This window comes from Ammospiza nelsoni, chromosome 8 (assembly GCF_027579445.1).
Source record: "Ammospiza nelsoni isolate bAmmNel1 chromosome 8, bAmmNel1.pri, whole genome shotgun sequence".
NCBI classification, from domain to species: domain Eukaryota; kingdom Metazoa; phylum Chordata; class Aves; order Passeriformes; family Passerellidae; genus Ammospiza; species Ammospiza nelsoni.
Genome location: NC_080640.1, coordinates 16,894,383 through 16,909,955, shown reverse-complemented (window position 1 = coordinate 16,909,955; position 15,573 = coordinate 16,894,383). Strand labels below are relative to the sequence as shown.

The 15,573-nt window shown below is 39.1% G+C and overlaps 1 protein-coding gene across 2 annotated transcripts in view; it reads left to right on the top strand.

The window, feature by feature from the left end:
* Nucleotides 1-8,167: 8,167 nt before the first annotated feature.
* Nucleotides 8,168-15,573, top strand: part of KIF20B (kinesin family member 20B) — a 30,809-nt gene continuing 23,403 nt past the window's right edge. Inside the window, exons 1-9 of one of the 2 annotated variants that reach the window (XM_059477430.1) lie at nucleotides 8,168-8,210; nucleotides 9,763-9,919; nucleotides 10,380-10,466; nucleotides 10,591-10,707; nucleotides 10,900-11,038; nucleotides 11,401-11,585; nucleotides 13,258-13,306; nucleotides 13,956-14,150; nucleotides 15,051-15,162. In XM_059477430.1, coding sequence (XP_059333413.1) covers nucleotides 9,764-9,919; nucleotides 10,380-10,466; nucleotides 10,591-10,707; nucleotides 10,900-11,038; nucleotides 11,401-11,585; nucleotides 13,258-13,306; nucleotides 13,956-14,150; nucleotides 15,051-15,162 — 1,040 coding nt within the window. In that variant the 5' untranslated portion in view covers nucleotides 8,168-8,210; nucleotide 9,763. Of the gene's footprint in view, nucleotides 8,211-9,076; nucleotides 9,147-9,762; nucleotides 9,920-10,379; nucleotides 10,467-10,590; nucleotides 10,708-10,899; nucleotides 11,039-11,400; nucleotides 11,586-13,257; nucleotides 13,307-13,955; nucleotides 14,151-15,050; nucleotides 15,163-15,573 lie in introns of those variants that run through there. The other variant, XM_059477429.1, reaches the window with a different exon arrangement.

The window sequence follows — 15,573 nt, the reverse complement described above, 5'->3', positions numbered from 1 at the left end:
CAGTGTTTGAAGTCCATTTGACATGATTTGTGTTATTCTCTGCGTCAATAATTATTTCATCTGTTGTCCGCTACACTTACAACCAAAGAAGAGAAAGAGAACACAAACTACTATTCAGTGCAGCTTGCTTAAGATATTCTCCTGTCTCACTACAGGAATAATTTCAGGTATTCTAAAAAATAGCCTACTTTCTTGAGAATAAGGCTGTATAGTTATCTGCAATAATTATGATTAATTTCTAATGTTACTATAAACTTAAATTCTCAATTCAAAAATCATAGTTGAGAACCATGAACTTTTCACTAGAATATATATACCTGACTGTCCTTTTCATTGCTTCAGCTGAAAATCATTCAGAACTAGTAAAACAAATTTGTTTTCTATTTTTGTTGCAGGATGAACTCCCACCATGGAGGTAACATGTGACTTCTTTAGATTGTATGTACACCCAAATGAAACTGGGTTCCCAGGAAACAGTAACACTGAACTTCAATGGGAGTTAATAATACAGAGGAAGAACAGAAACAAAGGGAACGACGAGCAACAGACTTGACTATTCAGAGGCCAGAAATACTAAATTTATAGTCTGGGTTCCCTTCCCATCAGAGGCAGGCCAGTGGCATTAGTTGTGGTTTCATCAGATCAGACCTGCACTGTGCTAGTAATTTACAGACTGCGGCCAAGGAGGAGCAGGGAGGGCATGGAAAGAAAAAGAAACAAAACAGAGAGAGGATTAGAGCTAACAGCCTGGTACTATATTCATCCTAAGCAAATATGAATCTTCCCATCATTTCCAGATCAATAATTTTCATCAAATGATTTATTAAGAATCTGAAGTGAACAGTTTAATCAGAGAAATGCCCCTGTGATGAGGCTTCACCCATTCCTGGATGGAATGAAATACATACCAGATTAGATTTTCCTTGTCCAAATATACTCCTGAGATTCCTGGTGTCCATGGCTGCTTCAGACACCCAGAAGCTAGCTACACATCCTACCTCAAAAGGAAAAAAACACGTCAGGTTGAAGAAATCTGCATGCATAATACGCCCTCAACCAGCACTGTGGCATAACTTGCAGGATATAGCTACATCTTATATACCCAAAATCACGCCTCATGTTTAGTTGTAACAGCAATAACCATAAAACTATAGCATCTATTCCTGAGTCACTTGCTTGGATAATTAGTTTGCCAAGAGCATGAGTCACCAAGTTAGAAATTAGTTAGAGTATGACTCATTTTTAATTTCATACTAATATTATCCTTAAAAATAAAAAGGACTCCTCTCTTCCCCCCAAATCTTTAAATGTTTTGGTTCTTTTTATAATGCCAAAATGTGCTTTACATAGAATATCTGGATCAAATGTTGAAATAATTATCTCATTTTTATAATGCCTTTCACCCAGAAGGATCTCACAGTAATTTTTAAGTGCATGTGTGTTCTTCAGTGGTCCACACAGACAATGTACTGGGGCAGTGAGACAGTACTTGGCAACACTGTACAAAGCACTTGACTGAAACTGAAGTCAGATCCTATAATTTTTTTAAACAAGACAGGAAAATTCAGATGCACAAAACTGAATTAGCAACAATGGGATTTCACCGTTTACCTCTCCATTTTTGCAAGACGGTTTATTCTGACTACTGATGGTCAGATCAGCCAGTACTTAGTAGCCCTCAACCTTTCAGTTTCTTCAGATTTCAGTTTCACCTTATTGAATAAAGTTTCAGTAAGGAAGCCTGATACATTTCAAAACTCTGCTTATCCTTGGCTGCAGCATGTTGTGACAACATCAAGCAGGGCAGCATCAAATTGAGAACAAGATGTTAAACTACCTTTGGGAAAACTCTCTAACTCTGCAAGTCCGGATATGCTCAAAGGCTGCAGTCCAGGCAGGCACCTGCATATTCGAGTCCTTGCTGAAGAATTGCCAAACATGCAACTTTACAAACATTTTAGCCTTGCCAAGACTGCCTAACACAAGAGAAGCAGCCCTGCCCTCCTGTCCCACCAGCATTTCTGCCTGCTCTTCTGCTGCCCCACCATCTGTTTGGCCACACAGATGTACTGGCTGATTTGGCTAAAAATAATGGCATAAGAATGTGCCAAAAAACAAGTTAACTGCTCATTAATCCACCCTTTGAGAAGAACTGAGACTTCTTGAGTTTTCATAGCCTTTCATCTGCTAGTCCAAGGAGCACTGCAGTCCAGTGGCATGGTACAAATGCAGGCTGTTCTATTCAGGATTGTGGTTTTGTTCTGTGCAGGGCAGATGTCTAGCATGTATTATTCTCTGCCTTCTGTTTGTTTTTCCTCCAGGATGGCCAATGGCCAGCTGGTAATTCAGTCAAATGTAAGTACTGGCCATTTGCTATTGTCAAAGAATCATTATTTTCCAGGTATGTCACTGGTTAAGAAATTGGTTTTTCTCAATGTTCATTCCTTGCCCTTTTATCATGCTGTAGGATAACCATGTTCCCCAAAATGAGACATTAATTTTGATATCTAAGCTAAGAGGCTAGTGAAGAAAGCAAGGCTCCTCCAAAAGGTAATTTGGGTTACAATTACATAGCTTAGCTGTACCATGTAGGTCAAGAATTTAACCTAGGCCTGAGTCCATTCTGAGTGTCTCTCAGCACAGGCTGTACAGGAAGCCCAAGTTAAAAAAGGTCAATGGTGTGACTTTCCCACTCCAGTCACATCTTCACGTGAGTAAGAGCAGAAGTCCTGAGTGCCCAGAGCCAGGGTGACATTCCAAGGAAAGGTACAAAATGTCAGGGAATGGCACTAATTCCTGAGATCAAGACAGATGGTTGACATTTGGCAAGAAGAAAAGAAACTGTCTTGGGTGTCAGAGCCAGCAAGATGAGTAATACTACACTATAACATAGCCTGCTCCTTGGATTTAGCCCATGTTATTTGAGCAGAAAACTTCTTGCTCTTGATCCACTTCTTTTACAGGAACCTTTTATTTCTGAGACACAGAATTGTCCAGTCCTCTGGCTTCTAGAGAGAACTTACAGATGTTTGTATGCATTCCTTTACTGGAATTCTTTCAGCTTCTTCACCCAAAAGTTATATATCTGATATATATTTAGTGGTATCTTGGCCAGTTTTCCTATTTCAGAATTGCATTACTCTAGATAAGTATTGAATTCATGTTCCAATTTATTTATCTTGTTAAGCTTTTAGTAAGATGATAGAGTAACAATTGAGAATGTACCTTTTAGCAGAATGTCTTTGGTAAAGTTTTCTGGGGCTGTTCTGAAGGTTCTGGGACCATTAGACAGCTATTTAGAGCCTGCATCTTACATAGCACTACAAAAAAATCCCCTAGCAATATTCTTCAAAAAGTAATACTAGGGATTAAAGCTTGAAGAATGCCATGAAGAATTTCCATAAGCAGCTTGGAATTGAAGTAAAATTTCTGAAACCTCAGTTGAAATAAAACTCAAACATATGTTTCATTTTAGGGAAAGCCAACCCTGAGATTTTACCTTAAATTATAGTTACTCTTGTTGGTATTTATACAGCTCAGCAGATGATTGAAAAAGAATCAATAACACATGGGGAGAAATAAAGTTTTATTAATAAGATTTGGAATGCATCTCCAGCCCTTAACCTGGAGCTAGCACACTGTCTGCAAATAAAATAGTTAACATCATGTATACAAAAAAGTGGCAACATACCTGGGCTCAGACTTGGACCTGGAACGTAAAAATATATTATGCAAATCATTGCAGAACTGAGGCATAGCTTTAGAAGAAATAATAATAATAATAATAATAATAATAATAATAATAATAATAATAATAGTAGTAGTAATAGTAGCAGGAGGAGGCATTTAGGCATTTCAAGAAACCAAAGACAAGCTGCATGCACATTTCAAATACCCTTCATGAAATATAAGCAACATACATAAAAATAAATTTCCTGAAGTAGTCAGTGTTTCTGGATTGTATCTTCTGTATCAACAATACAACTCAATTTTTATGACAAAAGGTTTTAAGAAATTGAAATCCACAGGAAAACTAAGATGCAAGATCCAGACTAACAGTACCAAAGCTCATCCTGATTTACTCTACGTACAATATTCAATTTATTATTCCACCTGTAGAGCCATTTCTAAGACTATGTCCTGAGGTAACAGTATAATGCTGACTAGGAGGAAAGAATATTAACCAACTATTCAATACCAGCCATCAGTCTTCCTGCTTGTGGATTCTCTGGCAAGATTTCCAATGATGTGATTACCAGTAACTCAAAAATGCCTCGTTTACAGGATTCCCAGCTAGCTGGGCTGGTGCTCATTTATTGGGGCACAAATGCCCCACAGGCTACATTTAGCTATGGAAAAGCCATCTATGCACACTTGCTCCTAAAAATCACACAGCACACAATTTAAGAGTAGTCATATTTTCTCATTAAAATACACAAAATTTCACAGAATAAGATTTTGACAGTATATTTTATTAATTATATTCTTATTTATCATTCTATTACATATTATTATATTAAAAATAGTTTTATTATTGAATGCAGATATCTTAAACCCCTAAAAACTAACTACACCATTTCACCATATGACTATTAGTCAGAAAAAACAGCTGATACATTTACAGGACAAATACCTGTGTCACAATGTGAAAACACTTCTTACCATTTATGACAGGTAGAACGTTCTGATTTCAAAATACAAGATCTGACCTTCAAAAGAATGATTACTTGAATTAAAGCATTACATAGAATTACTGAAAGTTTTTGGCTTAATTACAATTTAAAGGTTGGTTACAGCTGAAATGATCTCTTTGGTTCATCAGAAAATGATGCAATAATTCAAAGAGGGATGGAAGGAATTCCAGAGGGTGGGGGGAGAAACAGGAAGACACAGAAACAGCTTTTTTTATTTCAACTGCACTCTTTCCAAAGACAAAGTCTTGAATTATGCAAAGTGAAAGAAATACATTTCAGAAAACATATTTCAAATCTCCTCCTATCTAAGTCAACCCAGCTCTTGCTGAAGGAGCAATACTCTGTTTACCATGCACAGATTTTCATGTGAAGCTTTGAAGATTTAAAAATGGTATGTTGAGCACATGTGGCACATTTTCATTACATAAAACACCAGCATGGGACCAGGTGGCCTCTCTGCATCTCTGAGAAGCACAAGCATGGCAGTGTCCAGAGGACAAGCTTTAAGGCATAAGCAGCAGGTTACAGGTGCCTCCAGCTGCCCATCAGCGACCTTTCCTTCTTTCCTTTCCAGGCCCTTGACTGGCTCTCTCATGTTTGAATACACCCCTGAAGGCCCATTTTTGCAGTGAGCCTATGATTCATTTTCCAGATAGTATTTTATATTCCTAGAGCACCTCCAAGGAATAGCCTCATGTCCATCTGTGAGCTCTTTCCAGAAGGTTTCCTCCTACCCCCCCTGAAACCCCACAAGTACTCAGCTGTAACCCTGGCTATAAAACAGCAGCAGCATTTGCAGACTGAGGACACAAAGCTCCTGCCTCCCCCAGAGAGGCGGGCCTGATGTCTCAGCCAGCTGCTCCTCTTAGTCCAGCCTGGGGCAAAGCCTTCCATGAGACTGAAGAAGTAGCTCATTGCTTAAAACAGATAATAAAGGGAAACACACCTACATAGCTAAAGAAAAAAAATGTGAATCAACAGCCTGCAATGTTATGGGTCCATAGAATCAGCTGTGTGTGCATTAGAAGCCTGAAGGCAACTGATGAGAGTGGGGCAAGGAGGGTGCAGGATCAAATGAAAGTGTGCAATGCATGCACCAGACTGTGCCAGGAACAGGATAAATGACATGCACTGCTCTGAAAGACAGGAATTCAAAAGGGCTGGCAGGCTCCCAGGAGGACTGCACGGTGCACCACTCTCCTCCAAGGTATCTCAGTGACAAGGAACAAGAGTGCTCTTGCAGTCAGCTCCAAATGGCCCCTGCAGAAGGACCTGGCCTGCACCCAGGATGGGAGGCAGCACTGTCAGGGCAGGGGAAGCACAGCAGAATCAAGGGTGATGAGAGAAAACTCAAGCACTTGGCAATTCCCTGGGGAAGGTGAGTTGAGCACAAAGAAACTGAAGCCACCTCTGGTTTGGCTGCCACTCAGATGTGCTGAGGGATGCTTGGGAGTGTTGCTGTGTCTCTAATTACTTCTGACAGCAATGCAAAAGCAAGCTGAGATGTGCTGTCTCATAGGGCATCATCTCACTGTCATGAGTAGACTATCCACAACTTCTGAATCCTGTCTCAAATACAATGAACATAAGTTTCTAACAAGTCCTTTACAAAAATCTTTTCCTCTTGTGAGTGCCAAACGTGCTACACAACTTGTAAAGAATTTGAAAAGAAACATAATCAAATTTCAGGGGTGAATGAGTTACTGAATGCTGTTTTAGCAGCAGATATTTTTGTTGCAACTGGTGTTCTTGCACAAACCAATTAAGAATATTTTGGTAGAAAGCCATAAAGCTTATTTACATAGATGGAGTTTCACCATCTCCCACTCCAAAGCAGGCTGGATTGGTTATGCTGACCTAATGTTTTCTTCACCATGGCTTGCGTGAGGCTGGGAACACATGTCAGGTTTGGTCTGCCCTTTCAGTATCCTGATGGGAGTCCTTTGAGATTCCAGTTTAACTTAGGCAGTGCATGTAGTATCATAAAAACAGTTTCAGAAATCCAAAATTCAAACAAAATCAAAATATTGCCTGTACAAGGAGCCTTGTGATGCCCCAACTTAGCAAAAATAATGTTCTGCAGGTCATAGACCCAATGTTTTTAGGAAATATTCCCAGATCTTTGGTTTTCCTTTCCAACAACCAGAATACAGCAACTTTAATATTTTTTCCCAGAAGCTATTTTTTACCTTATTTTCAGAGGCATTCTTAGTCCTCCCCTGGTATGAAAAAGGTGTTTTGGCATTAGGTAAGTTCAGTAGTTTGTATTCTATTTAAGACAGAAACCAACATTATTTTTAAAACCTTACCTGGACTTTTACAGTATGATTTCAAGAGCTTTTCAGTTTTGCTAGCAAACAATTTCAAATTCAGTATTGCATCATTTTCTGCTGTTAAAACAAACCAACTGTTACAACGTGGCCTACAACCTAACTGAAATCCTTCAGTATACCTCTTTTACTGATACGATACAGACTCGATTTAAGGAAAGATAGGATTTAATGTTAAAGACAACCTCATGAAAGCAGCTGATACATAATCTGTGTAGAATTATCCCTTTATAGAATTGCTTGCTTTTGCTGGCTGTCTTTTCTTCAAATGAAAAACAAACATTTAATTTTGGCAGATACTGACTACTTTCAAGTTACTTGTCCTTTTATTTCAATTCAAAACTGGCACACATTTCTTATTAAAGTTCAAGGAATTTCTGTCTGATTCTAAAGAGAAACTCATGTTGATTTTTGTCACCAAATTCTGTACATTTCCATACCCTGACATTGCAGAAACCGATGATCTCACTTGCATTACAACATTGTTTCAAACATAAAGCCAAAGAATTCCTCTCATTGCTGATTAAGAAATGAAATGCCCATCATGCAAACCTGGCACCCAACAACAATTTCTGCCTGGGGAAACTTTTTAAACAAAGGTACCACACTAAGTGTCTTCCACAGCTTTCATTTGCCAGGACTGGAACCCAGGGCACGGCTCCAGCACATCCTGACCTTACACCGGGAGTTTCCCAATTCGGCTGATCCCTGCTCTGGTACAAGGCATCGAGCAGGTCACCGGCCTCTTCCCTCTCACCACCTGCAAACAATGATTATCCTGTTTACAAACAAACAGCAGAAGGGCTGGAATCACCCGGAGCCCCGGCAAGCTCCGACTTACACTCGTCCTTCTGCCGCGCCTGACACAGGCCCGCGGGGCCAGGGCGCCTTCCCGCGGCAGCCGAGGTCCCAGTGGCGCTGGGGGCCGGGCGCTGGCGGCCCCGTGTGGCCGCAGCCTCGGCACAGCCGCCCCGGGCGCTCCGACCCAGCGGGGCGCAGCCGCCGCCCGAGGGCAAACCGGGATAGGCAGCCCCCCCTCCGGGACTACACTTCCCGTCGAGCCCTGCGCCGCGGCAGCGCCGTACGCCCAGGAGGCCGCGCGGCGCCGTGCGCTGCCATTGGTCGGATTCGAAAAGAAGCCGCGGCCGGAGCGGAGCGCGAGTCCAGCGGCGGCCGGGCCGGGCAGGTGAGCGGCGCCGGGGCCAGGGCCGGGCCGTGGGGCCCTCGCTGGCAGAGGGGCCGCGGTGCTTGTGATTCGGGGGTCGTGGGGACCGTGAAGCGGTGTGGGTGGTCTCTGTGGCGGGGGACCCGCTGCCATCCCGGTTACGCCGGAGGGGCTGTGGCGTGTGAGCAGTTTTCAGTAGGGCCTGGGAACTCCCGCTGTGCTGCTGCCAAAGCCGCCCGGGTTGTGTCCCGTAAGAACAGGCAAATAGCGCAGAGCCTGCAAGTGAAAGGTTGATACCTAAAGAGAAGAAAGTTGGGGTTTTTTGTTGTTTTTTTTGGGGTTTTTTTTAGGTGTTAGGGCTGTTGCTTTAGCTTTTATGCAAGCTGCCAGCCTCACTGTGTGGTTTGGAGCTCTTTCTGCCTTTTGTCTTGCTGCCTGGCAGCACCACGGGCTGTATGTGAGCTGTGGCTTTGCTGTGTGGGCCCTGGGGGTCCCCTTCTTTGAGGGGGTCTTTTACAGCTCTAAATTCTATTGTCACGCTTAGCAGGCTTGGAATAACACATCCCGGGACACGAGTACCTTTTGGTGCCTGCAGCTGGGCAGTACAGTTGTTCGCATGTAAATGCCTGCAGTGTTTACAGGGTGACTCAACGTGGAATTCTGCACCTTGGGCTGAGCACTCTGTAAGGGCTTGAACCTCGCTGTTCTGACCGCTGGGCTCTGTGAACACTTACAGTTCTGGCCTTGTGTACACAGCTTAATGTTTGTCTTGGACTTCTTAAGGAAAAAGATTCAGAATGAGAGCATAATCTTGACAAATCGCACTTTAAGCTTAGATTTAAAGCAATTAAAATGCCAGTCATCTAATAAATATGTTTCCTGTAAAGGACTGATAAGGGTTTTGCAGTGTGCCTTTGTGTAGCTGATGAATGAGACTTCCAGATCGTGACAGCACAGGTATGTTTCTTTCCAACTGTAGCTTATTCTCAGGTCAGTCTTTGTTCGAGCCATGATGATATTTCAGGCCAAGTTTTTGCTGGTTTTGATACAGATGCTAGGCCAAAAATAAATTAGGTTAGAAGAAACATTAGATTAGAAAGTAAACATTGGTGCTTAGTTTATGTATAGTTTTATCTTGTTTGCAGCCTGGTGGCATTTGTCTAACTGCTTAAAGTTGTGTCTGGCTTTTACATAGGAAAACTGAGCCCTTAAGTGTTTTGACACTGAAATGCAGATACATCTCAGGTTTTATGCTGCGGGAAATGGGACTTCATTATAGGCAGGAAACCAACACTTTTCCTGAGAAAAAGGGTTTTGAACCAATCCTGCTCTGCCCATTCCTTTAATGAACTGTATGTTCTCTATTAGTATTTAGTAAAAAAATTGATATGCTTTGCTGTAGCCTGGGCATGGCAATGTGTATTTTATATATATATATATTTTTTATATATATACATATACACACTATATTATTTATATTTATATATATATATATATGCTATATATATATATATATGCTATATTATATGTTATATTATCAGGGAGCACAACGTAGTTTTATTTTATCTTGCAGAATGGACCCAGTTTTGGATAGTGGGAAGTTCTACAGACCATCCTATATTGCCAGCATTGAGCCATCTCCCAGAGCAGGACGAGTACGTATGGAAGATATTAAAACAGATCTCTCCTCAGAATTTTCTTTGGTTTCTTCGGACTCAGACACAAGCCAGGTAAGAAAACTTTACTGTTTGGATATTTATTTTTTAAAACATAAGTTTAATCATTTCATAGGTAGGAATAGTCAGAATTTTACTGGGAAGATTAAAAGCTTCTTTGTTATTTTTTAGTTTGAAAGATGCTTAGGGTTTAGACTAAGTTGTGTGGCAGTGCATTGATGCCCTATTGGGCACATCAGTTTTCTGTGAATGAGGCTGATTGCCAGTTTATACAATGTTTTTGTTGGTCTGAATGCAGTGCTTACATAAATGTGCTGCAAGATTAACTTAGAACAGCAAGCTTCTGCAGGGGCTGAAGCACTTGTCCAAGCTAATCTAGTGAAGTAGTTTTGATTCCCATGTTATCAAATAAGTCTGTTAAAAACATCTGGATTCAATAAAACTTGTTTCATGTGCTAATTATCAAGAAAATAACCAAATTTCTAACTGTTGTTTTCTGGTGTTTTCTTTTAAGAGGAGCAGTTTGGATTCTAAGGGACACATACAGGTTTGCCTGCGTGTCAGGCCATTTACATCATTGGAAAGAGAAAATGGATCGCAGGTGGGACATTTATTTAGTTTAAAAGTACTTAGAATTTGTTTTGTGGGGTTTTTTGTTTGTTTTTCGTGTAAGCTGAGTGCTTTATGGTCTCTTCATGCCTGTATTGCTTGTTTCCTTTAAATAGGACTGTGTTTCACTTGAAGACTCAACAAATATTGTACTGAAGCCCCCCCAACATTATTTGAGTCGACTAAGTGAAAAATCTTCAGGACCAACATTACAGAAGTTCACTTTTTCACAAGTAAATAAGTTGCCTTTAAATGTTTGTGAATTCTTTCTAGTACAGATTATTTTAACTTACAGTATTGAATACCAAGCAAACTGTATTTTTTGACTTTATAGTCTTCAAGATTATAAACTAACAGAATTTAAAAGATGCTTTAAAAGTCTATGATAATTGCTCAAAATATAACTATTTCTTGGTAATACTCAGGTGTTTGGACCTGAAACAACCCAAGAAGAATTCTTTGAAGGTACCATGAAGCAACCAGTGCAAGATTTCCTAGATGGATGTAATCGTCTAGTTTTTACATATGGTGTAACAAATGCTGGCAAAACTTACACTTTCCAAGGTAAAAGTAGATAATGCAAAATAAATCAAGTCTTTATCAAATGTCTGTTGGTCATGCGTGGTTTTTTTTTTTTGTTTTGTTTTCCCTTAAGGCTAAGCTTGTGTAAAATACTCCAGTAGTTTTTCTTTTTTGTTGTACCCATTACTGATATAGAGCATGAACTGTTCTTGAAAGCCAAATAGTTTTCAAAGCTCTCTAATGATATTTCTGTTACCTTGAGAAGAAAAAGTAAACTCCACTGCTTCATGCTGTAAGTTGTCTTCAAACTTTTTGTGTATGCCTCGAGATTTATATTATCTTACTGTCCTCATTTTTCTCTATACCTTGTAATAACTGGATTTTTCTTTTGTATGTTCTTTCAGGGACAGAGGATGATGGTGGTATTCTGCCAAGGACTATGGATATGTTGTTTAAAAGCATTCAAGGAAAGCTGTACACAGCAATGGATCTCAAACCCTATCGGTGTAGAGATTATATAAAGCTGACTGAAAACCAAGTGAGAGAAGAAACTGCCATTAAAAATTCATTACTTCGTCTAATAAAAGAGGTAGAGGAGCCCTTCTTTCTATATTGATCAGTACATGCATCTTTAGACAGCTCCATGTTCTTCATTTGCAGTGGGAAGAGAATGCTGGCTGTATTTAACCATGGATGTGTCCATTTGCTGTCAACCATTCACACTAGCAGTGAAGTGAGCTGTAGAGCTGATGGCCCCTGTTCCTGGGGAGTTTTGTCTTGTGGCTCAGTACTCCTGTACTGTTTTTCCTGTACCTTGAGCACTTGATAATGTATCCTCTGGGATTACTGATCCTTAATAAATAAGGGACTATTTTCATTCAGTTATATCTGTGGGAATGCTAGTAGGTCTGATCCTTTAAAGAACATAGGGTCTTTCAGAATACTTGAAAGAAATGAATAATTTTGTGGCTGTTGCCCTTTCAGTTGGACAAATATCCTTAAAGGAAGCATAAATCTGTTTGAAGCAGCAGAGCTATATAAACTGTGGACTTAACAGTTTGAATTAAAGATGGGTTTCTGCTGGGTTTTTTTCTTACAGTTCACTGTTGAGCAGTCCAGAAACACTCCAGTTTTAGAAGCTGACTGCAATTCTAAAGCTGTTAAGACCAGTTAGAGTTATGGGGAATTTTTACTTTGTATAACCATACCTTTTTCTTGATGTCCTCTAATCCTGAAGTGAGTGGAATAATGTAAAATAAAACTCAGCATATATGGGGGTTTGGAACTAGAAAAGTGTGGGTTTTTTTTTTTTTTATAAAAAGAATTAAGCATTTCTCTTGTGGTATGCTAAGTTATAATAGCTAGTGTTGAAAGGAAAAAAGAATGTGTGTATCTGTTGCCTTGGTTTTTATCCATTGGGCTCCAGTGTGGCAGGTAGGTGGCAGCAAAATTCTGTGACTTCAGAAGCACAGGAGTAAGTTACATCTAGCTCTGTCAGCCTTCAGAAGGGACTTGAGAAAAACCTGTTGAGTGTGTTTGAATGCACCTTCTAGTTTATGAAACTGTTCATAAGAGCAGCACTTAAACCTACAAATTTGCTGGCAAAGTTTACATCTGCTGCAACAGAGGTTTGTGTGGGTGTTTTGTATGTGTAAAACCTAATACCTAAAATTTTTATTTGAAAAAATTTATTATGAAATATACTCTTGACAGAACACTAAAGAAACCTGAACCAAACCATACCTGTTTTTTATTTCATATCAATTCTCTTAAGCATACTTATTTCAGTAGATAAAGTGCCTAAAGAAATGAAATCCAATTTGCAGTTCTGTGTCTAAAAAAAAACCTAGCTAACCAAAACCAAGACTGGGAAAGGAGTGTATGTATGAAACTCCAAAGCTCTAGCTATAATTATTTGGTTTACTTTTTTAATAGCAAAAGAAAATTGTCTTTCTCTTAGTAAAACCTGGGCTTTATTTCAACTCTGTCATTTATTTTGAACATGTATCTTGAAGCAGTGAGTTGCTCATTTCAGATTTTAAGTGAATGAGTGTTCTACATTTACCTCTTACTTCCAGGGGTTAGCCAGGTAAGCTGGAAACATATGAAACCAATTATTGCACTAGACCTAGTGTGTAACCAGGGCCTTGCCGTTGGCATACTGCACCCAAGCTGTATTCCCATCTAGTAATACTATAGAGCTGTTAGAAATAACTTTACTGGCAAAATTAGTGTATTTCAAAGTTTGTTTTCTTTTGCAGGTAGACCACCAGATTAACACTAGGGACAAAGCACCTGTGGATTCTAAGGGTATGTTTTATATAAAGTTTTGCAGTTAAATCTGGCAAATAAGCCATCTTAAGGTCAATAACTGACTTGTGGCATATGCTAATAAAATGACTTCTTGTCAATTTTATATGCCTGTGAATTGGATAGTGAGCAAATAACCTGGGCAGAAAACAAGGATGAAATGGTTAGAAGTGTATCTAAACAGGCATTAAATGAGCTGAAGTTCTAGCAAAGAAAAGTACCACTTATGCTGTGGGTCCTAGTGATATCCTGACTGGCTTTTAGAGTACCTCTATGTAATTATATAAACTTAATTCTAGCAATGAAAAAACTACCTAAATACTAGGTTTACTCTAAAAAGTCAAAATGAAGTCTTGTCAGTTTATTTTAAAGATGTTGAAGAGATTTGACTAATTCTAACCAAGCTTTATGTGGTTGATAGAAGTTGAAAGTGGAAAAGGAAGCAGTAGAGTAGGTGTCTCTTGAAAATATATAAGTTAAGCATGTGAGTTCCAGATATTTAAGAAATGGGGTGGGAACTTAAATGGATTTTTAAAATGAATTTTAGATTTTGAGTGGTTTTTAGAAGGTTTGTTATATCAGTTTTTACTTATTAATTTTTTTAATGAAGCTCACTGGGTTTATATTTGCAATATTTTGTACTTGGCAGATTTGGAAGATATCTCACAGGACTTGGAACAATCTATCACAACTGCAAGAAGCTACATCAAATTTTCTGTCTGGGTTTCATTTTTTGAGATTTACAACGAATGTTTTTATGATCTACTGATTCCTATGTCAAATGACAAGAAAAGAAAAACACTCCGCCTTGCTCAAGACATCAAGGGATGTTCTTTTGTGAAAGGTGAATAGAATACCTTGCAAATTGCCAAATGTAATTTGAAAAGTTGGTCTAAGTGTCATGATGTTTAGATTAGAAAACTCAATCACAAAATTATTACAATCTACATACTTAGAAGTATCCCTGTTTGCAATACTGTTTTATCTTTTCTCTTGACTAAAACTGTTAAAAGCCTCTGCACTTCACTGCCCTGATATTTCTTTGAAATATTGGAAGAAATTTCTTTGAAATATTGGGAGAAATATTGGAAACAAGTGACAAGTTTTTAGGGGTTTGATTTTTTTCCATTTCCTTAAAAAGAGGTCATTAGTTCTTAACGGTATTCGTAATTGGCTCAAACATTTTTTAGATTTTTGTTTCTGGGAATTTTTTCGGTATTTTCTGGTAGAGAAGCAGACTTTAGACATATGGTCATCATATTGCAGGCGAAATGCTTCTGATTTTTTTCAGTTTAGTTGATGGTCCTGAAAGATATCCATATGATTTCCCCTTCCTCCCTTTCCCCCCCCTCAACTGTGGTATAAATTGAAGAAGCTGTTCTTTATTTTAGAATTTAGAAGGTAGAATTCTGCCTTGCTGAATAAGACTACAGGGCTTTCTACTCATATTAAACCCTACTTTTTTGTCTGGACTCAGGCTAAGGTTGCTCACTTAATTTGAATGGAACATATTTAGCATGCTAATAGAATGATGAAATTAGGTGATGTACTTGCCCTTCCTTTCCTATGAGAGAGGAGGCATTTTGATCTGATTTGTCATCACGTAACTTCTGTCTGAAGCAGATGCAGTAAAATGTTTCTATGCCTCAAGTAAATGTAGTGTCCTTGCTGTGCATGCATTATCCCTGTAATACTTATTTTGGTAATGTTATCTAAAAAATTATCATATTTCTTCTTCCTAAAGATCTGCAGTGGGTTCAGATCTCTGACTCCAAAGAAGCGTTTAGACTTCTAAAACTGGGGTTGAAACACCAGAGTATTGCAAGCACGAAACTAAATAATTCCTCCAGCAGAAGGTAAGAGACATTTTGAGAAGCACTGGGCATAGGGCGATGGGTGGGAGGAAGGAGAAACTAGAACATGGCTTATGGTTTCTAGGAAAGGAAGAGGCTTTAACCAGGTCTAGATTTCTAGATTCAGGTTTGGTGTCCTTCAGTAGTGTGTGGCACAATGGCTTAAGCCAAAGGGATTCAGTTCTTCAGTAGGGTGAACCTGTACGAAAGCTCACACTATTTTATCAAATACTATACAAAAGCACTTATCTACATATCTGAAGAAAAATCAAAATACATGCTGCATAAACATCTCTTTAAAAGTTTGTATCTGATTGTGTATGCTTAGATGTGTTCACAGACCAAACAACATTTTGAACAGGTGTTGTGGAGGCTAAAAATACTTTGAAAGTATTGATCTACTTTGTTACTTCT